Here is a 14,972-nt window from a genome sequence, read left to right on the forward strand (position 1 = left end):
TTTCTCTTTTTTTGTTCATTTATTTTTTTCCTAATCATACTAAGTACTTTTCATTTTCTTTTTCACCATAATCTACTTCCATAATTAATTATAGTTCCTTTCTTTTCATATTTTTTTTTAGTTCTTTATTTCTTGTTCCTTTTTTAATTTCATTTATTCCTTTTTTTCTTTTTATCTCCATAATCTAATTTCATTCACCTTTTTTGCTATTTTTTAATTATTTATTTATGGTGATTTTCGTTTAAGTTTTTCATATATTTTTTTTTTCATAATCTAATTCTACACGTCTTTTGGCTCCTTTACTTTTTATTTTTTTATTTATATTTTTATATTGATAAAAAGGATAATTGATATTTTTTTAAATTTTTTTATCTTTATTGTTTTGTATATCTCAAAAAATAATTTATTCTAGCATATAGTATATCAAATCAGTAGCAGTTGAAGTATACCGTTGCAGTATATTATGATACCCACATTTTATATATCATATAGGAATGGCAGTTCATTCCTTGAAAAACACTCAGTCCTCTATAATACCAACCTGATATATATCATATACTGGCAGAGTATCATGGAGGATTGATTTATCCCTGTAAGAAAAACACAACTCAATCCTCTATGATACCCACATGGTATATATCATATACTGATAGGGTATCATAGAAGATTGATTGACTTATTCAAAAAATACTATTCAGCCCTATGTGATACCCACATGGTATATCATATACTGACATGGTATCATAGAGGACTGGCAGTTCATTCCTTCTAGAAAAACTCTCAATCTGTAATGGTACCAACCTGATATATATTCTAATAGAGTATCATAGATGAAAAATTCATTCCAAGACTACTCATTCCTCTATGATGCCCACATGATATATATATCATATACTGATAGGGTATCATAAAACATTGATTGATTCATCCAAAATATACTACTCGGCCCTATGTGATACCCACATGGTATCATAGAGGACCTTTTTATTTTTTCAACAAAAACACTCTTGAGTTTTCTATGATACCCCCTTGGTATATATCATATACTGATAGGGTATCATAGAGGACTGGTTCATTCCTTCAAGAAAAACACTTCTCGATCCTCTATGATATCCCCATGATATATATCATATACTAACAAGATATCATAGAGGACTTGTCTGTTTTTTCAGGAAAAACACTCCTCAGTTCTCTATGATACCCCCATGGTATATATCATATACCGGCAGAGTATCATAGAGGACTGGTTCATTCCTTCAAGAAAAACGTTCCTCGGTCCTTTATGATACCCTCATGGTATATATTATATACTGACAGGATATCATAGAGGACTTATTTATTTTTTCAAGAAAAACACTCCTCAGTTATCTATGATACCCCCATGGTATATATCATATACTGACAGGGTATCATAGAGAGGACTGGTTCATTCCTTCAAGAAAAACACTCCTCGATCTCTTATGATATCCCCATGGTATATATCATATATTAAGAGGGTATCAAGAATGAATGACCCACATGATATATCATATACTAACAAGATATAATAGAGACTAACTTGTCTATGATACTCACATCGTATATATCATATACTAATATGGTATCACAGAGATTGGTTCATTCCTTCAAGAAAAACACAACTCAATCCTCTATGATAACTCCATGGTATATATCAAAGTATATCGCAAAAATTGGTTCATTCCTTCATGAAAAACACAACTCGATCCTTTAAGATACGGCCACATGGTATATATCATATACTAACAGGGTATCATAGAGAATTGTTCATTCCTTGAACACTATAACAAACACTTCTCAGTCCTCTACTCCTCTATGATACCCACATTGTTTAGTACATATACTGACAAAGTATTATAAAAGATTGATTCATTCCTTCAACAAATTTCCTTAGTCTTTTATGATACCACGTAATATATATAATATACTGAGTGAAGTATAATTAATACTATTATAATTTTCATATCAGTTTAAAAATTATAAAAACAGAGTCATATTTTATACTTATAAATTTTGTTTTCATTTGCAAAAGGAAAAAAAAATATTCTTATTTTTTGTTTTTTAATCTTTAAAAAATGAATAGAGAAAAATAAAGGAGGGGACAAAAAGAAGAATGAAGATAAAGTAACTAAAAAGGAAAAGAAAATATGAGAAACAAAACAAACCAAAAAGGAGAACGCCAACTCAGAGCTGCTATTTGCACTAGAGAATCTCATGTACTAATTCTTGACATACGTACATTTTCAACATTTGCATGATTGTCTTGCTCTATATATGAAGTTTGGAGTGAGTTGCGATTATATCATATTTGAAACAATTTCCTCGTAGCAGACTTTTTAATGTGGGGATAACGACCCAAGCAACAAATTAAATTTTGGACAAAATACAGACGAATAATTATGAAAGAAATACCCTTTTATTTATTAAGTAGCTGCTACTATTACACAAGCATGCTCAATCCATCGTCATATCCATTAGAAATTACTAAAGACCTTACAACTTTCCTTTATATTTTTTCCTCCTTATTTAACATCACTATATTAATAGATGCTGATATAGCCTCTATTCAACGGTTCAATAATAGTAACATTTTTTAACACGAAATATAATTATATATATCAGGATATTCGAACTGTTCTAACGTGTGCTTTCTTGGTTCCCATCTTAGGAACAGTGATAATAAGCACTCCATTCTCCATTGTTGACTTCACTTTATCAGCCCTAGCATCGACAGGCAAATTAAAAGTAGTAGAAAACTTCCCAATTCTTCTCTGGAAATGGTGCCAATTGTCATATCCTTTTTGTACTATCTTTTTCTCCCCAGTAATCTTTAGGACACTGTCATCTTCAACTTCAACCTTCACTTCTTCTTTCTTGTATCCATGCAAATTAACTTTAAAAACATGTGCCTCTGGGGTTGCTTTATACTCAATTGGAGCTAGTGATGGAGGTTCATGTGGGAATGATAGTGCTGGTGCTATGAGAGATCGAGGGTTTTCAAGATAAAATTCATGCGAGGGATAGTAAGGATCCTGTTGACCTCGACTTGGTTGGGGCTGATGTGTGATTTTTATTGTTGGATCATAAAGATTTTGTCGATCTTGATTTTTTTGGGATTGATGAGTAAAAATTGTTGTCGGTGGATAATAAAGATCATGCTCACCTCGATTTGTCTGGATTTGATAGGTAACTTTTGTTGGTGAATCGTAACGACCTTGTCCAGCCTGATTTTTTTGGGATTGATCCGTAATTGTTGTTGTTGGCTGACGAGGAGGATTCTGTCTGCGTGCATAGCTTTTGCGACCGTTAAAAAGAGGCATTAAAGACATTTTTGCCGTACTCTTTAATTTGTTTTGGAATAAGAAAATCTCTTAGAGAGAATGAAATGTCATATAATGAGAGTTTCTTGCTGATCTGACTGTTATGGCGTGGGGTATGTATTTATAGGGAAGAGTTTCAGAAATGGAATCTTCTTTAACAATTAACGTGTGTTTTAGAAGTTAAAAGGATGGAAAATGATAGATTATATAATGACGGTGTAAAATATATTTACTTAATTAAGTTATATATAAAGTAATTATAGGAATATTTACATAATAAATATTTGCAAGTAACTTTATATAAAAATAAATACTCCCTCTCTTCTAATTTATATGGCACCGTTAGGATTCCAAGAGTCAAACAAGGACGTATTAATGTCGATGTGACACCTCTGCACTTAAACTCTATTTATCTTTAATCTCAATTTTTTGCCTTTATTTTGTATTTAATTGTGTTAGTTAATTAGTAAAAAAGAAATATTTTGATATGTGGAATAGGTGTGTACAGGTTTTAAAACGTCGTGCCTTGTCCATTTAATTCTACTTTTCTCTCTCGTGAGTTGTTATGAATTAATCTCCATTAGTTCCTATTCACACATTCCTTTCTCCTTCTCCATTTAATGTCATTATACTTGGTTACTTTCGTATTCATTAATTTCCATTGTCCATTACTTCAAATTCATATTTATCCATTTTAATTGTCAGTCACTGACGAAATTGAATACTAAAATCGCTACCAAAGCTAGGACTTTGGAGTACTTCACTCCGGCTCTGGTTTCCATTTTGGCCGGCGAGTTTTCCGTTAGTTCTTTTTTGGGAATTGGGTCACTGGAAAGGTGACGTTTATACGACGTGCGGAGATGGAGTTTTGACTTTTATGTTAGATTTTATATTGAAAAGGTATGACTAAGCCCACACTTATCAGAAAAAATAAAATAATTGCAGACTTAAAACAACATCATAATTAGGTGAAAAGGCAAGTTGATTCTTGTATTACCAAAATTAATACTCCGTAATTACTTGATAAACTTTTTTGGAGATATTCATATTCATTAATTTCCATTGTCCATTACTTTAAATTCATATTTATCCAGTTTAATTGTCTATTACTTCCAGTATTGAAGATTTCATTTGGTGCTGCCATTTCCCTGGCATTTACTTGTATCTCAATATAAAGTTTTTTGCTCTTTAGTTAACCTAATTATTAGTTTGTGTGTTGATTTTTTTTTTACAGTACGATGGCTTTCCATTCATGGATATGGTTATGCATCTTCTTTAAACATCCTTTGGTGCGTATATGGTGTCATTCAAGTATTTTCTTTTTATATATCATAATGAGAAGAGGAACTAATCAAGGAAAAGAAAATGCTTTTTATAATTTCTTGATTTTGCAGAACCATGAAAAATTTTAAAAAAATATTACATGAGGAAAAATGGAGATTTGACCGGTGGCGAGAAGAGAGTAAGCCATAGTAGAGAACCTTTTTCTAATAGCTGAGATACGCGCTTTTTGCTGTAAATGGATTAAATATTGTATTATTAGGCTTATGTCTATGATCATGAGTTATTTTTAATATTTACGTTATTTCATGAAAAATGTTGTTTACTTTTAAGTTCATGCATTATATAGTCGTTCCAGTAATCATTCTTATGGCAAGTCGTTGAGTGTAACTTTTCTGGGGGATATATACTTCTGTAGCCGATATTGGGAAATTAATGAGAATGTGATTACTGTGCATGTAATCACTTCAATTGCCATCGTTAGATCAAGGTGCGGGCAATAGGGTGATAATGGTGATTTTTATAAAGAAAATACCGAAGAAGCTCTGTCAAGGTATTATCCTATCATATTTAGTGACTCTTTTTTATTTAGATGAGTATGTTTGTTTAATAATCTTAAAATCTCATGAAAAAAGTTTATTTTTTCGACGCAATAAAATCTCTATGAAGGTATTATTTTTAAATGACTCATTTTTCATTTTAAGCTTGATCTGAACCTTTAGTAATAACACAAAATTTTTATTATTATGTGTAGAATTAGGGGAAAAAAGGTTTAACTTATTTGTTATTACGATTACTAGAATTTTTTATATGAAAACTGAAAAGGGAGAAGATGATAGTTATTGCCATCTGGTCTTAAGTTTCATACAAAAAATCAGTTTTTGTAATGTGGTGATTGACACATTATATATGGTTCCTTAATACAATGACTCTAATTTGTTCCATATTTTGTATTTAGTATATTTTGATTTTTTTTCTTGGATAATAGTCATGTTTATGAAAGGTATGTGAATTAGATGTGATGATGCTTATCCACATAAGCATATATCTAAAAATTTGCACTACCATGCTATATCATTCCTTTTGAAGATTTGGGGGTTTTCATCTTTTTCCCCCCTCTTAAACGAACTCAAAATACATTTTTATTTGAACTATACAGATAAAAACTATGTAGATTGTACCACAAAGTACTCTGTACTTGGTTTAAGATTGTATCATGCAGTACCATCTAAACTCTTTATATTTAAATGTTAAAAAAAAAACTCTTTATATTTAGATTGTAAGTATTGATCCCTATATTCATATTTCACTGGACAAAGAGTTTTTATTTTATGCTTTAATAGATATTTGAATAATACGGTTACGGTGTCACGTGCACAGGATTCAATTACATGTGCAAGATTTACAAATTGATTTTTTTGTAAATTGATTTTTCAATGTGTTTATATCTAGATAAAAGAGCAGTGAGTCGAGAGTTAAAAGAAAGTTCAAGTAATGTGTTGCAATGCAAAACAAACATTGGTTATAATTCTGAAAAGAAGACTTGACACTGTTTTATGGCCTTAACAAGTTCGTTGTGCACAATACGAGTGAGATTTCTTGGTATATATGAATAGTTTTATTTAGGATTAGTAGACAAGATGATTGTTACATGTTTGCTCCGTGAGGAATCCACCGTCGTGTATCTACAAAAGTAATGGTTTAACCCAGATTTTTTTTCACTTTATATATTTGTTTTTGTTTTGTTTTAGTATTAATTTAATCTCTTATCCTTTTAACTAATACAAACGACCATTTCATAAATTTGCTCAATGACACATAGTCTATGCTGCAAAGTTGAAGAGTCCATACAGACAAATTTTATAGAGGATATATAGAAGATTAAAAAAAAAAAACTAATAAAAGAATAATACAAGTACATCATTTTAGATGTACTTGAGTATGTGACTGTGCTAATGTTTTTAATTTTAAGGCAGAATATTCTCTATATTTTAAATTTTTATGAGAATTTACCTTTTATTATTTTAATATTAATTTAAGTTGAAATATTCTCATTATTACTAATTTTTACTAAGAATCTATCCTTTTTATTTTAATTTTTGAATATGAAAAAGGATTAGCCGCAAGTTCAATAATGAGAGGCATTGACGAGCGGGAAAATTCCCTAGTGTAATAGAGTTTTGCACTGTCAATCTAATAAAGTTTAAATAAATCACCATACAAGGGGAAAATGAAGAGTATGAAAGAGAACAAAGTAAATGCTTTGGATTGTGACATCTAGCTAGCAAATCTTTACCTGATATTCGCATAATTAGAACTTTCTCACTGATTTATGTGCATGAATCACCTTTATTCTCAGATGCAAATTAACGGAGAAAACACGAAAAAGAAGTACCTACCTATTTTACCTAAGCTGTTGTAGATACCGTATGACCGTGTAACGTAATGATCACTTCTCTTTATCCATGGAATAGAAAATGAAATGTTCACCCTGATAGTAGAGAAATAAAGATATATCAACCTTAGAGATATATATACTTTCTATCTCATTTTATGTAGCGGTGTTTGACAAATAACTAATTTAAGAAAAAGAGAAAAAAAGACTTGACATTTACCGTTTTAAACAAATCAGACTCTTTTGTGATTATAAACATCTCAGTAGGGGTAAATAAGAAACTTAAAGGTGTTTCTAAATAAAAGATGACATTCGTTTTTTAATAGATATATAAAGGAAAAAGTATCACATAATTATTGAAAGATGTCATTTTTGAATGACTTTCTAGGTGAAATACCAATAGTTGAGTGTCTTTACTTTTCAAAAAAAATATTTGAGGTCTTTGAAAATGGTATTTAGAAGTAAAGTTATGCTTGAACATGCATTTCACTTGAAAAAGTATTGTAGTTTGTGAGGAAATTTTTTTAACCAATTTTTCAAATTTGAAAAGTAAAAATGACTTCAATAATTAACCAAATATAATTGAATTGAAAACTTGAAAACCAACAAGAAGAAATTATGACCAAAAGGATCCAAAGGGCCCGTTTGTCTAAGAGAATTATTCACTTTTTTTAAGAATATTTTCTCACTTTTTTCACTTTAAGGTATTTGGCCATAAAAATTTCAAATACAACTTAAAGTTGTATTTAAAATTTGAAAAACAAACAAAATTTATTTTTCACTTTCAAACAACCAATATTATTTGCAAAAACTATAATCATAACACAACTTCATCTTTTACTCCAACTCCTAAATACCAAATAAAGTGAAAATTATTTGGTTTTCATGGCCAAACGCCTACTAGGTCTTCTCCTAGAAACAGAAATGGAAAAATGGGGGTGCTTGGCAAGCGAGGAACAAAGTGACCACAAGACATTGTCCATGTCAATGGCACACTACCTTCTAACCTGCCTGGAGATATATTCAACTCTGAGAATCACACACGCAGAGGCATCAGTGTTTCTTTTTAATTTTGGGGGAAAACACCGGGCAAACCACCCCCCTTTCAACTATTAATCTTCTGATCACAGAAGTGGTTTAGGGTTTAGTGCGAATCGTGTGTAATCTCAGCACCACACCCCCACATGGGTACGACTACTCTGCCTTTAATTTTAAAGGACAAGTTTGTTATTGAATGTCCGGTGTGGGACAAGTAACCAGACAGTGAAAACACAAGCGAGCATTTATTGTCCACAGTTAATCCATTAAAGTGATATTATTGTTACATTTTCTGTTTTACTCAATAATATCATTAAATTTATGTATTGAAGGCCCTTTGGTTATATGGACTAGGGTAATTTCAATACATTCAATATTTATATTTGGGTATCAACTACAATAGGATAAAGTTCAAAATCATGAGATTATCAGGATCATCTATTTTTCTTTTTTGGATAATTGTGGTGTTTAAGCGAATTTGTGTGCAACTCGATTAGTTTCCTTTGCTACCTCCTACGTCCCACCAGCATAGATTTTCCACCAAGGGTTGGACGGATGGAAGAAACGACTTAGTACTTTTGTCTATGTTGGATTTAGCGATGAAACCTCACGATTCTCAACCCACTTCACTAACCACTAAGTAACACTTGTGGGTGCAATGAAATTGTCTATTCGGGCTATAATCTCAAGATTATAATCCTAGAATAACCTAATTTTGAATCAAACAACCCCTTTTTTATGTACTGTTACTCATACTTGATATTGCCTCATGTTTTCAATGAATAAGTTCTCTATTTTGTTATAAATATATATGTTTAAATTTGCAAAGACGTCCATCAAGTGTAAAAGGTTGAAAGAAGAGTGCTTATGGAAAGTTTCGATCACTATATAGTTTAAAGTTAGTATTTTTGCATCAATGGATTAGGAAAACAAATCCAAAGTTAGTCATGGCAAATTGAAGACTAAATCGAAAAATCGAATCCTACAAATCTCATGTCTGTTTGATTAGCTCTCTCACTCTGTCTACAGACAAACAATGAATAAACCAATCTGCATTAATCCAAACCTGACCAGGTCAATCATACACTGCTCAATTTTTGAGATACAACACAAAGAGACAAAGACCATAGTGTTTTAATTCAAAAATAATAGGTCACAACAACTATAGTAGAAGAAAAGCTACAAAATTTTTGTGCCGAGATTTTAAACTTTCTGCGCCTAACATACTCATTCGATATCCACAACCTCTACAAGAGCTTTATTGTTAACATTTTACAAGTCGATGTACGATGCATGATGAATACACATAAACCATTGCCCATCAACCTTCTCGAAAACATTTGTAGCGAATTGTTTTCCCCAGCTGCTGCCTTTAGTTCTAACCATCTCAATGCATGTAACGTACCCCATATCACCTCTAACGTGAACTTGAACATCCCTAATCTCGATATCAAGTGGGAAATCATATTCTGCCCATACAAACTCCCAGCTTCCCATTACGAGATCATAGCCAGTTATGCCACTAACACCAGGGTGCACAACGCAAACATTCTCATTCTTTGACCAGAGGGTTTGCATTGCAGCTAAGTCTCCATTTCTGAAAGAATTGTAAAAGCGAGCGTTTGCTGCTAGTACAGAGGCCTTACTGTCCTCCTGGAGAAGTCGGAGGCTATCCCTAATTTTTGCTGCTCGGGCATAGTTCTCCTCTTTAATAGCAGTCTTTAAATCCTTCGCCAAGGTTTCCTCATCTAGCAAAATGTTTTCACCGCTCAAAGTTCCTTCGGAATCCTCACTCATGACCTGGCATGGTCTCAGTGAATGTGAATGGGGGCCTTGCCTAAAAGGTGCTGTTCTGAATAAACACATAATTAGATGATTTTACAACTTCGGAGAGAGGAAATCTGAAGTAACCCATAAATTAAATGAAAAAGGAAAGAGAAATTGGACAGATGCAACACACTTAGCAGGTATAAGACCTGCTGCATGTAACACAAATTTAAAGGCCTGTCTAAGAGACTGGCCACCAATTATGACACAAACATGCATAAAGGGGTAATAGTACAATAAGGAAGAACCAAATGTTCAGATACTTACAATGCCAAAAAAGAATTTTTAGCTGACTTATTGCTTTTTCAACAGAATAGGTTACTTGCTTACATAACAAAGTGTTCCTAACTAGATAGAGGTCGTAATCTCTAAATGCTACAGAGAAAAACAGAAGCAAGTGGAAGCTAAGACTTTTTCTCCTCATACTTTCCATTTCTCCACTAAATATAAAGTTTGGAGAAAGGTAAAGAAAATACCAAGAAGATTATGTGATCTCAACTATGTACTCTGGATGTTGATATAATAGGAAAGATAAGTCCTTTTTCATAGAAACACCTTGAATTCAAAAACAAAGTTTCCTGTGCTTTAAAGCACATGTTCCTCCACATTAGTGTTTTTGTTCATCTTCATGGAAGATATCAAAGCACCAATTGACAAGACGTAAAACTGATACTTTCTGGTGAAAACCATAAGTTAACAAATTCACAGTGTTTCATCTCTTGTCTGTTAAGTCACAGAAAAGAAGTGCAAACAAGGGGAACAATATATATAGTCATACCATTACCACATCTCTCTCTTCCCCCACCCCACAGACACACACACCCCAAAACAAGATAAACTAAAATGATTTATATTAAACATTAAACATTCAAAATCAAAAGAGCTACATCAGTTTTTCTTTCTTTTTTTTTTTTTTCTTAGATGATATACTTGCAACAGCTACAGTTATCGTTTCTTGTAAAGACAACATGTTGCACTTGCATTAGTTATTCGGAGATTATTTTTCCTAATGCTTCCAACCAAACATTGTATTATTTTATGCGAAATTTATGTTTGGTTATTTTTCCTAATCCCTTCAACCAAATGACCCATTCAGCAATCAAAAGTTGTAAAAAGGTAAGTCAACTTTTTGAATAATTTCAAGCTAAGCAAGGAGAACTTACTGAAAGTTCCACTTCTTGAATCAAAAGCACCATGTCCAGGAAAATATCCAGACCCTACTTTAATTCTGCCAGTTGAAACTACATTGAGTTGCATTAGAGAAGGTGAAGGAAGGCAGTGATCAATCTGAACTCCATTGATATTGGAATGACCTGAAGCTATGGATCCTCTAAACTCAATGCGTCCCTACATTGAAAGTTGAAGACAAAATAAAATCCATATTAAGTTCACCAAACACTGTGGTTTCATCAGTAACAGTTTTTCTTAATAGTATACCAGCACCAGCATAAAACTAATAAAAGTAAAAGGAGAAGATTTAGACTACTGACAGATGCACAACTGTAGACATATCCTCGACCAAAATTCAACCACAATTCCTTATAGGATTGTAACAAGGCAACCGCTAAACTTTCAGCCTTAACCAAGACCAAATTGTCGCATTCAACAACTCTGGTGCAGCAGTCCGAGCAGCCCAGGGAACACATTTGGAGGCTAAACTGATTATAATTTAATATAACTGAGGAATGAGGGGATTAGGAACACATAATTAGCACAATGGCAATTATGAGGGGCTTAGAATTTTAAGTGTATTCAAATTCCTATGGGTAGAAAGAATGACAGCAAAACAACAACAGTGGCAGCAGCAGAAGAAGAGCAACAGGAAGTGAAATATCATCACTACCAGGCGGAAATTGATGAAATCTCAGACCTAAAAATATTTGGTAACAGAAATGTAGATGACTGGAAGCGAATGACAAACAAAAACTACCAAGAATACTTCTGATGGACCAAAAGATTATACTGCTCTGTTGTGGGCCCTTAACCTTAACTTTTTGAGAAATTATTGCTTTATTGGAAAAGGAAAGAAATTCATGTTAGGACCTCATTTTGTTTTTGATAAATAAGGAATCCCTGAGGACCAGTAGTGTGTGGTTCAAGGCTTAGTAGACAATGGACCCGCCCCTCTACCGTTCTTCACTTAAATACCAGGCTTTTGACTACGGTGGGGCACAAACCCGTGATGTAAACCTAATCCACAGATCGTCATTGCGGTTTTACCACTAGACAAAAGCGTTGGGGAAAAATTCACTATAGGACCTATATTCAGGGGCGAATGTAGGGTGTCTGGTATATTGAAAAACCTATTAAAGCTATAATAGTTGTATCTCGGACCCAGTGCCAAAACTGGTTGATGGTTCAGCGGCAACGAGGAACCCATTTAAGCTGCTGTCCTATAAATGATGAGGGTTCAAATACCCTTGAACTCAACCTTTTTTACTCTTGTTTCTACAAAATACCCCATGCAGGTTCTTCCCTATTCTTCATTTTGCCGTTGCCACTTTGCTATTAGATTCTTCATTGTCTTCTTCATTCTTTTATTTTTGTTTTCTTCTTATATTGTTCTATTCAATAATTTTTCTAACTATTGTGTATTGTCATTACCCACATCTTGCAAAAATAATACATAATATTTGTCGCTTGTCAGAGTTAGAGATCCACAGTTTTTGTCTGCGTCTTTTTCATATATGTGTTTTAAGTGGTTTGTTATTCTTTAAATATATATTGAACTTTAGTACTAGTTCCTTTGTTTGTTTATTATTGTATATTAATTTGAGATTGTTGGGTAACCATACACTTCAAATTCTACATCAGCCTCTGCCTATAGTCTTCCTTCAGCGCAGTAGCAACTTTACAGCACATACATAAATTCACCGTAACTACCTCTATCATGCCTATTTATTTCCACCTTAGTTCATTAATTTTCCAAAGATTACACATCCATAACCTCTGCATTTACCCCTATCATGACTTGATATCGCCACCATCAACCATTAGCAACCAAGCTCTGCATCATTTATAAAATCCTTGCAAATTCAGCAATCAAATTATTTCATTTCGATAATTATTATGATTTGGTAACCAAGTCCTTATAAACCCAGCAACGTCATCAAATTCTTTTAATAAGGATAAACCGAAGAGAGCAAGAAGAGGAGAACACATAGCAGTGTCTACTGGCTAACAATTCATCACAAGAAAAACAGGAGACAAAAAGGATGAACGAAGTGATGGAAAAAGAAGGGAAAGGGAGCAGCAATCTGAGAGGACTGAGTTTGATAGCACGTCATTTGTTATTTGGATGAAAGCACTGTTAACCAATCCAATATTCAAATGACCAAAAAAGAAGAACCCTCAATCAATCAAAAGGTTAACAATAAGTCTGGGAAATTAACACTTGAGCTTTTGCAGTTCTCGACAAAACAGGCTTTCCGCAATTACCACAAAGTTTGCCTTTTTATTGTATCAAGTTATCAACAGTCTTATGTGTAGGATTTGTGCCAAGAGCCTGAGAGACAAGGTGCACAAAAGTACTTGAAGATCAAAAGTACACACCTCTTGAAAAGTATGTTTTATAAAATAGAGAAATATTATTTCCATATGAGAGATAACTGGTTGGTGTTATTAATACTAACCCATATCCTTCAATGAGACAAAACCATCACTGCTTGCTTAAATTTATGTATAAACGATCAAGTCCAAAAGATAAGACGAAACTAAGATCCCTTAAAAAAAAAAAAATCAGTCACCCGCAAGGGTTGCTCAATTGGTTGAGCATAGGGCTTTCATAATGGAGGTCTCAGGTTCGATACCCCATGCCTACGACAACGGGGGATTTGCCTGCATGTGTGGTTTGCGAGCGATTGCACAGGAGCTGGGTTTACCTTGTGCGCACCCAAAGGGTAGCGGCTGTGGGTTCCCATGTCTGGTTATGGAAGCTGAGCTTCTGATTAATATTTGACAATAAATTAAGCACACTGCACACCTATTCTTATCCAACAGGTGATCACATAAGCAATTCTTGAACAATGTTGAGAAGAAAGGAACCTAAAACTACAAAATTTCTCAGCTTATCCCAACATTTTAATTCAGCAGTACAAAACCCTTATAAATAAGTCAAAAATCTAAATTAGCAGTAAAAAGCAAGAAATGTTAATTAGCAACATTAAGGAACAAGAAAACATGTCAAGAAAAAGAAAAAAGAAAAACTCACGATATGGGGTCGACTAATTGTTGGTCCAAAAGACAATGTTTGGAAATTCGAAGCCACCTCCATATTTGTTAATACAAAATTCAAGTCATAAACTGCTCACTCTGCATATAGGCAGACAAAGATTACCATAGCAATATCACATAGAATAACTACAAGAATTATTTAGGATAGAGATTTAAATTACCTGTGAAATATTTGGTTAAAGAGGAAAGGTAAGGAACGGAGCTCTATCTTATTACAGCAGTGTGGTTATGTATGATAAGCAAGTTATTTTGACTTTATAGCCCAAGGGAGGTTACAAACGACAAAGAAAATAGTAGTTGGGCTTACAGAAAAGATCAACTTTAGTTTGGGCAATTAAATAGTAGTTGGGCTTACAGAAAAGATCAACTTTGCGAATTGCCCTTCTTTTGGGGTGGTCTTTAAATTTTGCCCCTCATATTTGAAATCTTTAAATATTGCCCTTCGGCTAAAATCCATAGGTTCCAGGTTCGAACCCACGCGCAGTCAAAATTTTAAAAAAAATTCGCAAGGCAGAGTTTAAATTTCGCTATGCCCCCAACGGCATACACTTGTGAAGGAATTACCAAAGTTATCGGGACCAAGATACTTATGCCTTGTGGGCGACTTAGCATAAGTATGCCGGTCCGCATAACTTTGATAATTCCTTCACAAGTTTATGCCGGATCCGCATAAAAGTTTGCCCATTAAAAGTATGCCCCCACCGCATAACTTTGTGAAGGAATTACAGTTACTGCTGACCCATATTTTATGCCTTATGGGTAGACTTGGCATAAGTATGTCGGGTCCGCATAACTTTGATAATTCCTTCACAAAGTTATGCGGGTCCGCATAAATAAAGTTTGCCCATTAAAAGTATGCC

At 33.3% G+C, this 14,972-nt stretch overlaps 2 protein-coding genes and 1 non-coding gene across 4 annotated transcripts; 1 reads left to right on the forward strand and 2 right to left on the reverse strand.

The window, feature by feature from the left end:
• Nucleotides 1-2,412: 2,412 nt before the first annotated feature.
• On the reverse strand, nt 2,413-3,420 carry LOC132050951 (18.1 kDa class I heat shock protein-like). The gene has a single exon (XM_059442277.1). The coding sequence runs from the start codon at nt 3,345-3,347 to the stop codon at nt 2,637-2,639; it is 711 nt and encodes a 236-aa protein (XP_059298260.1). The 5' UTR covers nt 3,348-3,420; the 3' UTR covers nt 2,413-2,636.
• Nucleotides 3,421-5,444: 2,024 nt separating this feature from the next.
• Nucleotides 5,445-5,535, forward strand: LOC132051331 (small nucleolar RNA U31b). Its single transcript, XR_009413698.1, has one exon. It is a non-coding gene; the product is annotated as a small nucleolar RNA U31b (small nucleolar RNA).
• A 3,554-nt stretch (nt 5,536-9,089) lies between these two features.
• Nucleotides 9,090-14,418, reverse strand: LOC132049752 (uncharacterized). Of its 2 annotated transcripts, XM_059440676.1 has the most exons (4): nt 14,274-14,418; nt 14,090-14,190; nt 11,043-11,226; nt 9,090-9,899 (listed from the first exon to the last, which is right to left on the reverse strand). In XM_059440676.1, exons 2-4 carry the CDS (start codon nt 14,150-14,152, stop codon nt 9,325-9,327), a joined length of 822 nt encoding a protein of 273 aa, XP_059296659.1. In that variant the 5' UTR covers nt 14,153-14,190; nt 14,274-14,418; the 3' UTR covers nt 9,090-9,324. The 2 variants fall into 2 exon arrangements, with proteins under 2 accessions (XP_059296659.1, XP_059296658.1); XM_059440675.1 differs by lacking the exons at nt 14,090-14,190; nt 14,274-14,418 and adding an exon at nt 11,370-13,237.
• Nucleotides 14,419-14,972: the final 554 nt, after the last annotated feature.

This window comes from Lycium ferocissimum, chromosome 3, assembly GCF_029784015.1.
Source record: "Lycium ferocissimum isolate CSIRO_LF1 chromosome 3, AGI_CSIRO_Lferr_CH_V1, whole genome shotgun sequence".
NCBI lineage: Eukaryota > Viridiplantae > Streptophyta > Magnoliopsida > Solanales > Solanaceae > Lycium > Lycium ferocissimum.